At 33.7% G+C, this 15,766-nt stretch overlaps 2 protein-coding genes across 2 annotated transcripts; one reads left to right on the top strand and one right to left on the bottom strand.

Moving 5' to 3' along the window:
* Positions 1-174: 174 nt before the first annotated feature.
* LOC18051699 lies at positions 175-612 on the top strand. Its single transcript, XM_006448651.2, has one exon. The coding sequence runs from the start codon at positions 253-255 to the stop codon at positions 520-522; it is 270 nt and encodes an 89-aa protein (XP_006448714.1). The 5' UTR covers positions 175-252; the 3' UTR covers positions 523-612.
* A 4,701-nt stretch (positions 613-5,313) lies between these two features.
* LOC18051698 (TMV resistance protein N) lies at positions 5,314-8,796 on the bottom strand. The gene is made up of 4 exons (XM_024190957.1): positions 8,318-8,796; positions 6,453-7,539; positions 6,230-6,271; positions 5,314-5,745 (listed from the first exon to the last, which is right to left on the bottom strand). Exons 1-4 carry the CDS (start codon positions 8,794-8,796, stop codon positions 5,314-5,316), a joined length of 2,040 nt encoding a protein of 679 aa, XP_024046725.1.
* Positions 8,797-15,766: the final 6,970 nt, after the last annotated feature.

Here is a 15,766-nt window from a genome sequence, read left to right as displayed (position 1 = left end):
AAGGTATATAAATTAATCTTATTGGACCGAGTTCTCGATCTTGAGTGGACCAGGCCCGTCAAGAGAAAAGTTCACGATCATGGTCCATGATGCACTGGCCTCACGATTTTTTTAATTCACTCTGATCTGCAGGTTACTTTGTCTTTAAATTTTATTTAAAAAAGAAACAAAATGTTTAAATAAACAATGAACAACACGTCGATCAATAGTCGTAAATGAATTCATCGTTAGCAATTTGAGCAGGGGAAGGCGATGCAAGGCGAAGCGACGAAGGGCGGTTGCGGGAGGCTGCACAGGGCGCTGTGCGAGTGCCACAAGCGAGTGGCATCGGGTCCCGCGAGGGAGTCGGTGTGTCGGCACCTGAACAGAGCGTTGGCGGAGTGTCTGGTGGCGGATGCGTGTCCCGAAGAATCGGAGGCGGTGCGCTCTTTTTGTTCAAGTGGTGGGACCGCACTCAAACGATCGCAGTGCCAACAGGCTCAGCTCGCTCTCTCCGTCTGTCTCTCCTCCCGTTCCTCATGATCAATTACCCTTTTGCCCTCAACAATTTTTTTTTTTTTTTAAATTTTTTCTGTTGTTTGGTATTCATTGTTCACCAAAAATAAAATCATTTAGGGCAATGTAGGAGTTGAGTCACAAGAAGTCTATTCCTTACCACGTACACCTTGAACTGTATAAAATTACCACTATTTGTATTTTGTATCGTATATTGTTAATTATTATTTCAGTTCTGTGCATTTGGTTATCCAGTTTCAAATGACTTTTCTTGTGGCTTTGTGTCTGAAATAATTTAAGATTAATTTCTTTTGATAAAATATGAAACAGAGATACTTTGAATTATTTGCACCTGAGAATATGTTAATAAGCTTGAAAATTAAAGTATATGAATATAAGCTAGAATAACCATAAATATGCTCTCTTTTGAATTAAAGTTTGTATTTGATACTACTATTACAGAAAGTGCTTTGCTTTCAAACATAAATTTGCAAAAGGAAACATTTCGGCTCATCTTCTTTGTCCCTTTGTTTTTTAACCCCCTTAGTGGTTAAAATTGAATTTTATATTTATTTTTTCATTTTAATTACAATTAAGTCAATTTTTTTACAAAATTATGAATATAAGGAGAGGGAGAGAGAGAGAGAGAGAGAGAGAGATAAGGAGATGATTATAATCCCTATTCGATAAACAGTTCAAATATCGTTTATAAAGTAAAATTAGTTGTGAAAATTTGAAACAAAAAGAAATGGTGCTAATTAGTTTAATCAGAACAGTCACTTTGGAAAGTATTTGGGATAAAAAAGAAATTTAAAAATTAAATCTAGAGGGTAAACTTTAATTTATCATTTAGAAAGAATGACAATTTTCAATTTATCTCTAAAAAATATAAATTTTTAATTACCCTTATTTTCATTTAGTAGATGATAACAAATAGAAGGATATTAATTTTTTTTTTCATTTTCTTAACAATAAATAGAGGTAACTTGATATTTTTACATTTTTTAAGAATAAATTGAAAATTATATTCCTAAGTAGGGGTACAGTTCGGTTTATCCAATACTAGGTGGTCAAACAAAGCTGCAATGACGGACTACGTTGGTGACAGCTTGAAAAACGCATGAAGTGAGAAAATGGCAGTCGCCAATGGGAATTATATTTAAGCTGCAGAGCTAACGCAGAATCAGAACAGCTAATCAACGTACTTAAGACGTACGAGTTCGAAATCAATCATCTCAACGAGTCAATTAAAGTTGCTTAAAAAGCAAGTTTCCGTCTCATTATCATCAATTCTTACTACAGAAAAAATACCCAGAATCAAATCCAGCTTAATGCACTAAAAATAATGCAGATTAAGCACAAAAACCAAAGCAAAGGAGAACGATATATATACACGGTAAATGCTATGTTACAATTAATGTAACATACACACTCAACAACAACCACATAAATTATGTGGGCTCATTATTTATGTGGTTGTTGTTGAGTGTGTATGTTACATTAATTGTAATATAGGGAATCCCATATATATACATAGGCATATTCTCCGTAGAAATCAAGAAGAAGCATGGAACCTGTCTCTCCATAGGAAGTTGACCGGCCACAGAGAGAAAAGCCTGAAGAGACCCATTTAAGAATGGCAAGGGTGTCAGCCACTCGATAACATTCACAAAAGATATGCGAGGTATAATTTGCAAGCGCATGCATGCATTCCTTTCATGAGCTGAAGACAATTATTCCATCTTGCATGAAGCTCCCAAGTCACGAGGACATTTATTCATCACTGGAAGCGTGCATGCAGTTTCAATCGAAACAACCTCTTCTATACTTATGACAATGATTAATTACAGCCATAAGTCCACCATAAAAATATATATGAATGCCACCTCTAGATTAGAACTTGAGTTATCTCCTGGAATACAAGAAGTTGCCTCAAGATAATTAAGGGACTACCTTCAAAAAGACCAGCTGAATTACAAGGAGATAGGTTACGTAATTTCAAGCAATCAGCTCCCGCCAGAGAGATTGACATCCTTTCATTCTATTAACACTTCCATGTACAAGCTAGATTCTGTCAACCAAATATTAGAGAGGTATGATTTAAAAGATTTGCCAACAAACAGTAATAGTCAATCATCATGAAGTGGAATTCCAGAGATCAGACAAAGATAAGTTTGAAACCAAATTAAGTTGAACCAACCTATGAATATAAGTGGTATATTCTGTTGATATAAGAACAACTGCTTCCGCTGTCAGTGAGTTCAATTCAAACTTTGATCTCAAACTTGTTAAGACTTGTCTTTAAGTACCATATATCCTTAAGCTCTTAATTACCTATCAGCTTAATCTTTTGTGTCAAACAGTGATTTCTAACATGATATCAAAGCCAATGTCTCGAGTTCGAATCCCCTTTCCTACAAACTCTTTCAATAATTTCTTCAATTTCTTGACTTACTTTTGAGCTCTCTTTTTTTGTTTTTGGACTCATTTACAAGTTTTTGTCTCAAGTTATACTCATGTTTCACTTGAGGAGAACTATTAAGACTTATCTTCAGTATACTATTATTAGACCCTCACCTATCAACTTAAACTTTTGAATCAAGCGATTTCTTTAACAAAGCCAATTATTTCAACAAAAACCAGCCCCTATATATTAAGTTAGAAATATTAAGGACAGAAACATATATATGTACCCAGATCTATAGGAGTAGTTCAAATCCATTAGTTGCATTTGATTCAAGCATGACAGGAATTATGCAAGAGTCATGCTAGACTGCCCGAAAATTTTGCCCTAATGATTAGTTCTTGAATAGGCAGGCTCAAAAAGAAGTAGTTTGCCTCTTGGGGCACTTTCTCCGTCAAAAATTTCAGGCAAATTGGAAATTCCCATTGTGCAAAAAACTGTATATTTTAGAACAAATTAATACAGGGGGAATGGTTCTCACCTTATTTAATCTTATGGAAGTATTTCAATCGACTAGTTGCATTTGAAGTAGACTTCTTCATTATTTATTAAAAATGGCTTTTGTCGACTCACATATTCCAGTTGCGTTCATCTCCGCTGTGTTGATCCTCACAAGTTTCTGATAAAAATATCAATCAATTTAAAATATAAATAATGTTCAAGAAAAAGGGGACAGATTAAAAAAAAGAACAAACAAACGAACGAACGAACAACATCAAGGCTTGGTTTAAAAAAAGATAAATTGAATCAATTGAATTGTGAATGGTAATCTTGCCTTGCATATGCGCCCAAAGCTGGCTCAAAAGAATAAGTACCTTTGCCATCTGAAGACAAGTATATATCTCAAAGAACATCACTTCTAGCTATCTGGCAAGTTGGTCTACGATAGTTCTCCCGCCCCTGGATAAAAATGAACCGACTATGTTTAAACACGCGGCTTTGGAGAAAAGAAAATATGAACAATAATAATAATTCAGACGAGCCGCCATTAGAATAGGCAGCTTGGTGAAAATTAATAAAAAAATGAACAATTAATTTGTTAAAAAATGCTCCTTTGCATGCCATTAGTGCCATGCAGAGTTAAAAATGATGATAATAAATAAGGGCAATAATAAAAACAACTAAAAATTAAAAAAAAAAATTCCCACAAGCCCTATTCTAGTCATATCGTAACATAATAAAATGAAAAACAAAAGTCAATGATAGATTCAAGATAGCCAGTAAGAAAAACAACTAAAACTAAAAGAACAAGAAAACAAGGCAAAAGACTTACATATTTCAGAAAGTCTTGCGAAAAATGTGAAAAAATATATTAGCAACTTAGCCCTTAAGGTAAGTTGATTTGCTCTCTGTGGATATTCTCTTCGGATCATTTGGATATAATGGACGCATCGCACGAAATTTGACCTGGCAAATTAAAGTGTTTGATAAGGATGATAAATGGAGAACTCAAACGAGGCAATTGTATAGAATTAACCTCAAGAAACCTAACACTCAAACATGGATCAAATCCAAGAAAGATATGATTCCGAGTCAACAGTCAAATCTTCAACCCTATGGTCATGGCAACTGTCAAATTGCAAAAGCCTTCCAAATATTTTGTTTCACTTTCACATAGAGTCTTGGTTTCGAAATTGGACCTACATTTGACTCTAAAATAATCACGCCCAGCTTCTAAAGTTTCCTCAAATTCAGTAACAACACAAAGAGAAAATCCGATAAACCTTTGAAAATTACGCCAATGCAGTGGCAGTTGAATGGTTAGAAGATGCTCTATTTTAACGGATGAACCACTCAGGAATGCTCTACTCATTAACGAACGCTGACAATAAGCCCCATATTCTGCGATATGTATGAAAATCATTCATTATTTATGGGCATTAATAAATTGGCTTAGGTACTAGTAAAACCTCTCGAGATAGTTAAAAGGTCAAATTTTCAAACACTGCTAACCTCTTTAGAGAATAATCTGGATGTCGCAGTTGCCGTATGCTGAATCCCTAGCTGTAAATCTGCCAAAGGGTTGGCTTGATTCAGTTTCAGCCAATAAGCGAAAATGAAATCGACTCCGTGAAATGAAGATCCCCGAACATGCTGGCAGCATTCGGATGCATCCAACTCTTGTAGACATGACGGAAGCTCGGGCAAAGAATATTGAAGCTGCTTGCAATTTTTTTCTTTTAAATAACGGAGAGAAAATGGAAGTTCTGGCCATGATTGAAGCATAATGCAACTGCACAAGTACAGGAATCTCGGCTGAGAAAGTTGCTTGATACTTTGAGGCAAAGTCTTAAACTCGTTTCCCCTTAGATCCAAAGACTGCAACGGGGATACACATTACACAGCCAAAAAATTCACAAGTTAATTGCAGTTTTTATAAGCCTTTGGCAAATGCTTTTACTTGAAATATTAATACTCTTAAGCCTTTTGCAATTCTCGAGATTTGGGCACTCAACTGATGAACGAATTTCTTCCATTGGGGTCCCACGAAAAGGTCTTACATTTCCGGTGATTTGTGGAAACTCTGTAAGATTAATACACAAGGAGAAATTAACGGCAATTGGAGATCTAAAATGGGTGTTACTTGGAAATTGCTTAGGACTTTTGCAACCTTCGAGACACAAGCTGCTAAGATGATTGAAATTATGAATGGGTGGGACAACGTAAGGCAACTTTCTACAGTTCAAAAGTTCTGTTCTCTCAAGATTTGGCAATTCTGAGGAATAAGGGATTTTCGCCGAGTCTCGAGAGTGATGAAGATCAATCCATTTTATCTTAAATGCTTCCTGTAACAAAAGACATATTGCTACAATGGATTAGTATTAATAAATTTTACAATTTATATTCAACAAAAGAAAAATAGATGATTATTGAGCTATTTTCTATAGATCATAGATTGTGATATAAATGTATGAATTCAAAAATATTCTAAATTGATTCGAAATTGTAAAGTATATGTAGGATGTGACAAATCATTAAAAAAAATATTGGTATACCTTGTTTTTTTTCCTAAAGTTGTTCAATTTCTTTATTATGAGGTAGGTTAAATGAAATAAGATTCTCTTGAATAAAATTTAATGGTAAGATTTTCAAATGATATCCATGCCAATGGAAATATATTAATTCATTCCAGAGATATTGTAGGCCTTGGAGAAGATGCACTTTAGAGACTATACCCAAATCATCAAAATGCTTATGCGTATAAAATTTAAGTAATTTAAGATTTAGCATTTTCGCAAAGCCTCTCGAACTTAGATGTATTTCACTTACTTTCGATGTGTCAAGGGACATGCCTTCAATTGAATCAGTTCCCTAATTAAAAGAAAAAAACGGAAATTAGCAATTGATGAGTGAGAATAAAATAACGTAGAAAAAGCTTAATCAAATTTGTAACGATTTCCATAATAAAACGAAATATTGAAAATTCGAAGAATCGATATTACTTACTTGAGTCAGTAAATAAGAAAGAGAAGGAGCAAATTAATTAGCTAACCTTATTTTTCTTTCGTACGTGATAGACATCTTCATGATACCACAAGCAGCTGCTACATTTGCCTGGATCTTTGTAAGATTCATGGCAAACAACCCTCTGACCCATTTCTTGCAATAAGTCACGCATCTGTAACTTATTGTTTGATATTGTTGTTAGTGCCTTACCAGCTAGGATATTCAGTCCATAATGCACCAAATAACGGTTGTTTAGTATTATTTTCACGTAATCTCTATCCTCTCCGTTAAAGAAACAAGCAATGTCTAAAAATAAATCTTTCTCTTTATAGTATAGTTCATCGTAACTAATTTTCAACATATCATGAATATCAGGGTCAGAAATTTGTTTTGGGTTGTGCAATGCATTTTCCCAATCTTGTTTGCTCTGTCGATAAAAGGACGAGCCTAATACTTTAAGAGCTAATGAACTGCCGTTGGCATAATTAACTACATTGTCTGACAGCACAAGAAGATCCTCAGGGCAATGGTTTTGTCTAAAAGCATAGTTACAAAAGATCTTAAGAGATTCACGATAGTTGAATCCCTCAACCTTGTATACGTAGTCTACTCCGTATTTATCAAGCACTTTCTTATCTCTAGTGGTTACAATGACTCTACTTCCATGACCAAATCGACTAAACCCTTTTGTTAAATATTCTAAATGTCCAAATTTATCCACATTATCGAGAATAATACAAACCTTTATTTGCTGAAGCCTTTTGTTAATATGTTGTGGTGGAATGGAAGTTTCTATGATATTTTCTCCTAAAATTTGAGAAAGAATTTGATCCCGTAAATGTTCTAATTCAACCCTTTTTGATTCTTCTCTAACATTTGCCATAAAGGATCTACCTTCAAACTGACTAGAAATTTGGTTAAGGATGGCTCCAGCAATATCTGTCTTAGCAATACCACGCATGTCCCAAGGTCTTACCATTCGAAAATCTGGCAATCCGATGCATAAAAGTGAATTAATACGCTGAATGTGTGAATCTACTCCAACTAGGTCTTCTGAATTACCGAAGTGTGAAATATCATGAATTTTCTTCAAAATATCCTTGACAATTTCATCTACAAGTTCTGCTTCGTGTCTACCAAATGTGAGAAATGAACAACATTAGCGAGTCAAAGAAAGAAAGATAAAGGGGAAAAAATGGAGAAGAAACCACATATTATTTTATGAAAACAAGAGATCATAATAAAAAAAAGAATGGAAACAGATAAGAAGATGAAGAGGTATTTATTTAAAAATTAAAAGTTAAAGACTTTTTTTTGGTAAGTAATATAGTCATAATAACATATAAGTTTCAATTTGAGTCTCAATTGATATGGTATTTATCCATCAAATTGTGATTATATAATTTTATAACCTATTAAATTAGGACTCAAGATGAAACTTGGATATTAGAATCCCTAACATTATTACTTTTTTCATCTTAAAAAATATTGATGACTTAGAGGAAAAAGTTGTGATTTTTTTTTAAAAAATAAAAAATGTATAGAAAATATTTATTATTGAAAAAAAAAATTGTTCAACCCCATAGAGTAATTAATAAGGGCATACTGATTATATATACACAATGCAAAATCAATATTTGCATCAAAGAAGCTATATTGTCTGGCGGCTTCAGCCTTTATTTACTTGTTTTATTCTTTTTATCTAGCATCATTCGTCTATGCAGAATTTGTAGGTCATTCTTTCAATGTCAAAAGTGATATTAACTGACTCTGTGGGTGAATAGCAACACGTCCGAATAACTTTTCCTGGTACAATGTAAGATATGACCAATGAGTAATTATTAATTTATAAAAGGGGATACCCCCCCCCCCCCCCCGCGCCGAATTTAGTTATGATAGAGTAAATGAGACCTGATTGTCATGGAATCCCATCCACAGAGATTGGATGCCTGGGTCAATGCGGCTCTCCATTTGTGAACTTTTTGTGGCATGTCCCTGAAATCATTTTCATGCTCCACAAACGCGTCTCCAAAACTTCCAGTCTGGTTCCTTACGTCGGATGGATCCACATTGTAGAAAACCGGTATAACAGTTTGGCCCTTCCTTTTCTTGCATTCAAGAATCTTGACGAGTTCCTCCAAGCACCAAGTTGAAGAAGCATAACCTTTTGAGAAAATTATTACCGAAATCTTTGATTCTTCAATTGCATTCAAAAGGGCTGACGAAATGTCATCTCCTTTCTTAAGTTGTTCATCAATAAAGGTTTTTATTTTTTCTCGACAAAAGGCAGCAAAGAGATGGCTAGTAAAGTTGTTGCGAGTATCCTCCCCTCTGAAGCTGAGGAAGACATCGTATTTTCTTGGAGAGCAGAATGATGATGATAAAGCCATGTTCTAATATATGCGTGTGACACAAAGAGATGGCAAGTATAAGTGTAATGAAAGGCGTACTATATGATAATCATGTGGAGGTGAGGTCAGTCTATTTATATGCACAAGTGGTTGGAACTTTTAATCAGAGTGTTTTTGTTTAGGTGACTAAAAATAAAGAAAATTTGCACTTGTAGCTGTAGCTTTCTCTTATGGGTAACACAAATCTTTTTTTCCCTCATGAGATAACTTTTGGCTGCTAATCTTTCATTGTATGACTTTCCTGCCACCTTGGGGCCGGGTTAATTTCCTTGTATTTTCTTGGAGATTATGCGCATCCACCGCCGCAAATGAGAAGTCTTCCTAAAGCTTACAATAGAAATGTTAATAAAATACACAAGTCATCATTTCTTTAGAGCAAGCAAGAAAATAGTGACGGTGAAAAGGAAGAATATTACAGAGGTTAAAAGAAATAGCCGACGATACATTAATATATTTTTGTTTTTGCATGCGCATTGCATTAATTGTCAATTGCGGGTGGCCAACACACTGCACACTAAACCCTCTCAATGGGAACAAGGAATTTTTTTGATAGTTTTCAAGGAAACATAAATGAACTCTATAATTATTCTAGCTCAGATATCAAAGCGGATTATGAAGAAAACGTCAGAAAATTCATTTGTAGTTGGTGGAGGAGATTGCAAGTTTCCACATGTACTAAAATTAATATATACTACTTACAATTTTATTATTTTTATAATATTTAATAATCTCAACACTATAATTTTACAATATTAGTTTAGTTTTATAAACACTTTTATTCATATTTATTATAAATTAAATAAATCGTGTAAATTAATAATAAAAGTTTTCAGTTGTTTTTACATATTTTTATAAAAAAATATATATTTTTTTATATATGACTCATTTATCCCTCCTTCCTTTCTTTCTTTCTTTTTTTTTTTTGACTAGAAGGGCTATTGGATATTTTAAAAACAGTAAATGGTCAATGGTATGTATCTATTTTAGTACAAGAAAAACTGACAATCTCTCTATAATGTATGAGGATTAGAAAGATCATTTAAAATTTCTCATATCATTTTAACTTCTTCATTTTTTCCCTTCTACTTGCTCCCTTTACTTGTTCTCGTGGTAATAGAGATTTGTTTTCTATGCTTATATCATATTTAGGAGGAGTTTGATTTATATTGAGGGAAATTATCTCCCACCCATCTCAAGAGTATTAATAGTATGAGTAAATGCCACGAGTTTCTTATGATATCTTACTTCAAGTTTTAGTTTTATTTCAAGATTATCTTAACCCCAAATCCATTTAAAAAGGTAAAACAATATTTTGGGATACCTTAGGAGAAAAATATTCAATTCTTGTAGATTTTTTAACAGTAGCTTATGAAATTGATAAAAAAGTGATTTGTTGATATAAGATTATATTGAGATATTATAAAAAGGACGTGGTCTCTTACAACTATTGAAAGAAGAGAAACAAATTAGGAGAGCATATCATGAGCTTTACCCAGTAACCATTCTTGCATGCATATATTACACAATGTAAAGATTTAGAAATTTTTTGATCCTTTTAAAAAAGGATTTTTCTTTCATGCTTCGGAGGCCTTCTATTAGGTTTTTACGCTTATGGTTTTTGTTTAAAATAGGTATTAATATGATTTAATTTTTTTTTTTTAAAATAGAAATAAAAGTTTAATCATTTAGGAAATGAATGGCTTGAGACTTATTTAGGTGTTTTCAAGGTGGGGCGGCGTGAATGGACGGATGGTAGCAGAAATGACACTTGGCAAATGTTCAAAACAAGCAACTATATCAGGAAAAATAACAAGACCGCCCCGCGAATAATTTAACCAGAAAAATATCCAAGACAGATCACCGTTTCCGCAAAAATGATAACAACACTGGCCCACAAAATCAAAGAAGCTGATTACGGTGTTATTAGCAATAGTAACTAGTGAATTTATTATTAAAGACTCGCACACGTCAGCAATCTGATGAATGTTTTGGCCAGCCAGAATCCATTTTAACATTCCTGTGGGTGATTAAAGAAGTAAAGACTGGTTTGAATGGACTGATCAGCGGTTGAAATGTTCAATAAAGTAGTTGACTAATCCTGACCATTAATTATTTCCGATGGAAAGGGGTTTTACAGTCAAGCACACTTTCCGAGACTCCCACCCCGTAATTTTCCAAAATTTTCTCATTTTGTCCAGTTATTGTTCAAACATTTGTTTTATTTTTTTGGAAAATTTGTTTTTGTCGTTTCAGAATTTTGTTGCTTTAACTGGACGATAATGATGAGTGTAGCATTGCTCATTATCAAATAAATTTTTTTAATGTATTAAATTATTTAGTATCTGAAGATCACATTGATTTTAATTAATCTAAATTCGAATTGAATAGAATTATTAAACAGTAAAACTCTTCTTATAAACATTTAACGCAATTACATTCTCGAAGTCTCAATTCGAGAATTTTAATTAATTTAGAATAACTCCATAAGAGTTGATCAAATAATTTATACTCTGTTAAATGATAAAAATATCCCAAGGTTGGTGGTTGTTATATCACAAGAGAGTGACGCAGGCGCGCGTCATTTGCCTTTTTCTTTGTTTCTTGGAGTGAAAAACGTGTGGCGGTGGCCGCCGATAAAGGTGAAACAAAAGAATGGAGAAAAGTTAACGAAGAAAATAGAAAGAAATGGAATTCTTCCATTACTTTTGATCGATGTTGCTTTCTTTCTTTCATTTTTATATCAATTTGATTATGGCTAAACTGTTTTAGTTTAATGATTATTGTTGAATTCTACCATACAAAATTTACTATGCACGTTACCCTCTTGAACATTTTTTCGGTTGAAGAATATTTTCAAGTCAAGCACTCATCTTACGTTTTTAATTTGTTAATAAAGTGTTGACTGGAAAAAAAAAAAAAAAAAAAAGACAAACACACAAAAAATTAATCTTGACAATTATTTCAGATGAATGGAATTTTCCAAGTCAAGCACATCTTGAAAAGCTGAGAATGAATTCGTTTGCTTCATATGGAGAGAAGGAACTTATGGAAGTTCCAAGGAAAGAAAACACTAATTCTTACAAGGTTAATTTTGATATTAAAAGTCGACTAAGTATTGTTGCAGGGGGAGCGTTCTCATACGTTAAATAGTTTACTTTGAAAAGCGATTTAATTTTTATCTATTAGATCTATTCAATTCAATGGTAAGACGGATTGAGACACGAATACTATTTTTTGACTTTAAATTCTTAACATCTAATTGAATGGATCCAAATAATACAAAATTAAATCACATTTTTCAGTAAATTTTTTTAAGTTGAAAGGAACCTCACCTTATTTGTACAGTGGTTATGACTTTTAAAAATGTAGTTAACCTTTATAATTATTGTTTCTGGCTGTTGAGATGATTTTATATTCGCAGTTATTTAATAAAAAAATTATATTTTTATTATTTTTATTAAATTATTATTTAAAAATAATACATAGGAAATATTAATATAATGGATTTGCCTAGACCAATACACTATTTTCTTTTAATTTTTAGGATCAAATCTTATATTAAGAAATCTAAGAGTGATATAATTTACCAACCTAATTTGTTCTACCTTTAATTCTTATTTATATATCATTATTATATATTCTATCAAATTCTCATTTTGTAGTTGTTTTACTTTTATGTTCATTCATAAATAGCTCAAATTATTCCAAATATTTTCAATTAAATCCTTGGAACTATTGGCAACGGTCTTACTCCTATAATTTGTACGAGTAGTGGTTTTTTTTTTTTTTTTTTGGACTAATCACTATTATTCTAGATAGGTTGTGGTACATGATTATTTGGATTATTGAGCAAGATACGATAAGTCATAGTCAACGAACTGGAATTCATTTTATAAACAGACTTCTTATTAATAGTGTTTAATTTGAAGGTGGTATTTCTTAAAATTGGGTAATCTTGGACAAAACTGTTGGGGCAGAAATATCAGCTACATTGTTTTGAACCGGGTTGGTCCATGTCCATTCGATCAATGTGTATTTTGAGCCCAATATGATTTTGCTGATTTGACTGTCTGTTGGCCCAATATTTCACGCTATTTCATGGGTTATGCAGTAGCTTTTATTAACCAATTTAGCCCTTCTGTGTGCTATGATTATGGGAAAATTAAAAAACAAAACAAAAGGGTAAATAAGGTGAAATAAGATTGAAACGTGAAAGAGTGTGCCGGAGAAGCGTGAACCCTCTAATTGTATCATATACGTACAATTGACAATACCATAAAGGCTTAAGATAAGAATAAAAACTCAATTTGATACAAATGCAATAATTCTACCAATTCATTTCCATATTCGCAAAGTTCCTCATACGATTCCCATCATTGACTTTCTTCTGTACTCTTGGAATTTATTTTTAGTCATCCGGTAATAATGCTCGTGACAAAATGATGATATACATTGTGCTTTAAATTATCGCATGAAATTTTCCATATACATATCATCATTCAGTTATAATATAATTGGCGAGGGTGAGGTGGTGACCAATATGGAAAGCTATGATCACGTCCATTAGTTGACCGTTAACATTTATTACTAAATTTAGAGTTAATTCTGATCTAAATATGAAAGCAATCTTGTAGCCTAAATGCATATTCTATTCTCCTCATCACTCAGAAAATGGATACACATTCATATCTTCAAATTCTTGCACTATTAGTTATCTCTCTCGGCTACATTTTTTCAGTTGCAGAAGCTCAGGATCAAACTGCAGGTTTCGTTTATGTTATTCGATCATCTAACAATGATTCCTCCTCACTGACTGCTGATCTTGCCCTCATCAAGAGCTCCTCCGTTTTTAGTCCTGATATTCAGAATCTCAGTCTTTTTGCAAGGTGTTTCAAAAGAGTTGTTTTTATTCATTTATTTTATCATTTTATGCGTACATATATATATACACATGATTCTATTGCTTTACTGCAGCTACGAAACAAAAGATCGTTTGAGAGTCCGAATAACAGATTCAAAGAACAAAAGATGGGAAATTCCTGAAGATATAATAGCCCGCCAATCGAACTCCACTCGAAACCATCAATTTCTCTCGGACCCCAAATCCGATTTGGTCTTCAACCTCCATAACGCCACCCCATTCGGCTTCTCCGTCACCCGCAGGTCCTCCGGTGAAGTTCTTTCCGACACGTCGCCAAACGCCTCGAGTGCTGATATCGTCTTGGTGTTTAAAGATCAGTACATTCAGCTATCTTCCGAGTTGCCATCACAAGGCTCTGATCTTTACGGACTCCGAGACAGCACGGAAGAAGACATTCAAGCTGAAGCCTGACCAGAAACAGATAACTTTGTGGAATGCTGACATAGCAGCAGCAGCTGTTGATGTCAACCTCTATGGCGCTCACCCTTTTTTACATTGATTTGAGATCCCCCAATGGGACAACTCACGGTGTCTTGCTACTTAACAGCAATGGCATGGATGTTGTTTACACTGGTGACAGAATTACTTTCAAGGTTATTGGAGGGATTATCGATTTGTATTTTTTCGCCAGTCCGTCTGCGGATTCAGTCGTACAACAGTACACAGAATTGATGGGCCGCCCTGCCCCTATGCCGTATTGGTCCTTTGGTAAGTCCTGAGGCTTCACATTCAATTTGAATAATTTGTTATTTATATGCTTATTATTGATCATGGGTTTGTTGCAAAATGTGTCCAGGATTTCATCAGTGTCGATATGGTTTGTAGCTGCAGATAAAGCATCAGTTGGGTATGGCTTCTCTGTTCGATCAGCAGTTGTTGACTCCTCACTGAAGTCGTTGACTGCTGGACTTGGCCTCATCAGGTCCTCCTATGTTTCGAACCTGATATTCAGAGCCTCATATCTTTTTGCCAGCTTTTAAAATGTACGACTTAACTGTTCCTTGCTTTTATGTATTGTTCACCGACTGTTAGACTCAGCAGCCAGCGCGATAAAGACTTGTTGCAAGTTCTAAATTCTGAATTTAAGATTGATTGATGTGATTATCTTCTGAGTTTCCCTTCAGCTTGGAGACAAAAGTCCGTTTGAGAGTTCGAATAACAGATTTTAAAAAACAAAGATGGGAAATCCCGCAGGAAATCATCCCCCGCCAATCCTATTGCACTCACTGCTCTCTGCCGAAGAACATATTAAACTCACTGGTAAACAAGGATAAACGGTGCGTAATGCTTTTTATATGTCTTCCAAAGAAAAATAATGACAAACTGCTTCACAAACAAAATGCATAAATAAGTTACAATTGCTTTCGAACCTTTATTTTCTTAACTTCTGCCCAGAATTGACTTGCTCCCAGAAATACTTGAACAACGTTTTTTTTAGGGGATGATAAAACCCAAAACCTCCTAAAATAGATGTAAATACATAAAAACAAAAGAAAAGAATACACCATCAATTGAAATAATAAACTAGCAATCCTCTTGTATGATATGAGGAAAAGTTTGCGCATTTAAATGCCGTAGGTAGATTTGGAGTACACAAGAAACGCCTGCTAACCCGATGAATGCAAGCCTAGTTGGCCAGAAAATTAGTAGCAGATGTAGCTGTTGAATCAGAATAGAGTAAAAACTCTAATTGATCAAGAAGAAGAAAAAACTCTCTTTATAATAATCTCACAAAATTGCAAAAGAGAAGAACTCTTAAGAAAACTTTCAAATGCTTATAATAAAGCTTTGATTGTTGAATGATAAAACTCAAATACAAATGAGGTATTTATAGGTTACAAGAAACAATCTAAACCACTCATTAAAATAATCACAAACTAATTTAAACCATTGAAATTAAACATGGGAAAAATACCTAATTTTCACCTAACTAAATTGATGTAAGCAATGACATCAAATTAATTTAGGTGTGGACTTATTTGGGCTAATATTGACTTCTCAACACTCCCCCTCAATGTTAGCCCCCAT

This window comes from Citrus clementina, unplaced genomic scaffold (genome assembly GCF_000493195.1).
Source record: "Citrus clementina cultivar Clemenules unplaced genomic scaffold, Citrus_clementina_v1.0 scaffold_2, whole genome shotgun sequence".
NCBI lineage: Eukaryota > Viridiplantae > Streptophyta > Magnoliopsida > Sapindales > Rutaceae > Citrus > Citrus x clementina.
The sequence above is the reverse complement of the archived record's forward strand: the minus strand, read 5'-3'. Positions and strand labels throughout refer to the sequence as shown.

What these genes read in the sequence shown, in the direction of transcription:
- LOC18051699 (XM_006448651.2), top strand. Translation starts at nt 253, where the DNA reads ATGCAAGGCGAAGCGACGAAGGGCGGTTGCGGGAGGCTGCACAGGGCG.
- LOC18051698 (XM_024190957.1), bottom strand. Translation starts at nt 8,796, where the DNA reads ATGGCTTTATCATCATCATTCTGCTCTCCAAGAAAATACGATGTCTTC. An exon ending in TGGGATTCCATGACAATCAG is followed by an intron (nt 7,540 to 8,317) that starts GTCTCATTTACT and finishes CACATTTGGTAG; the next exon opens with ACACGAAGCAGAACTTGTAG. An exon ending in ACGTACGAAAGAAAAATAAG is followed by an intron (nt 6,272 to 6,452) that starts GTTAGCTAATTA and finishes TCTTTTAATTAG; the next exon opens with GGAACTGATTCAATTGAAGG.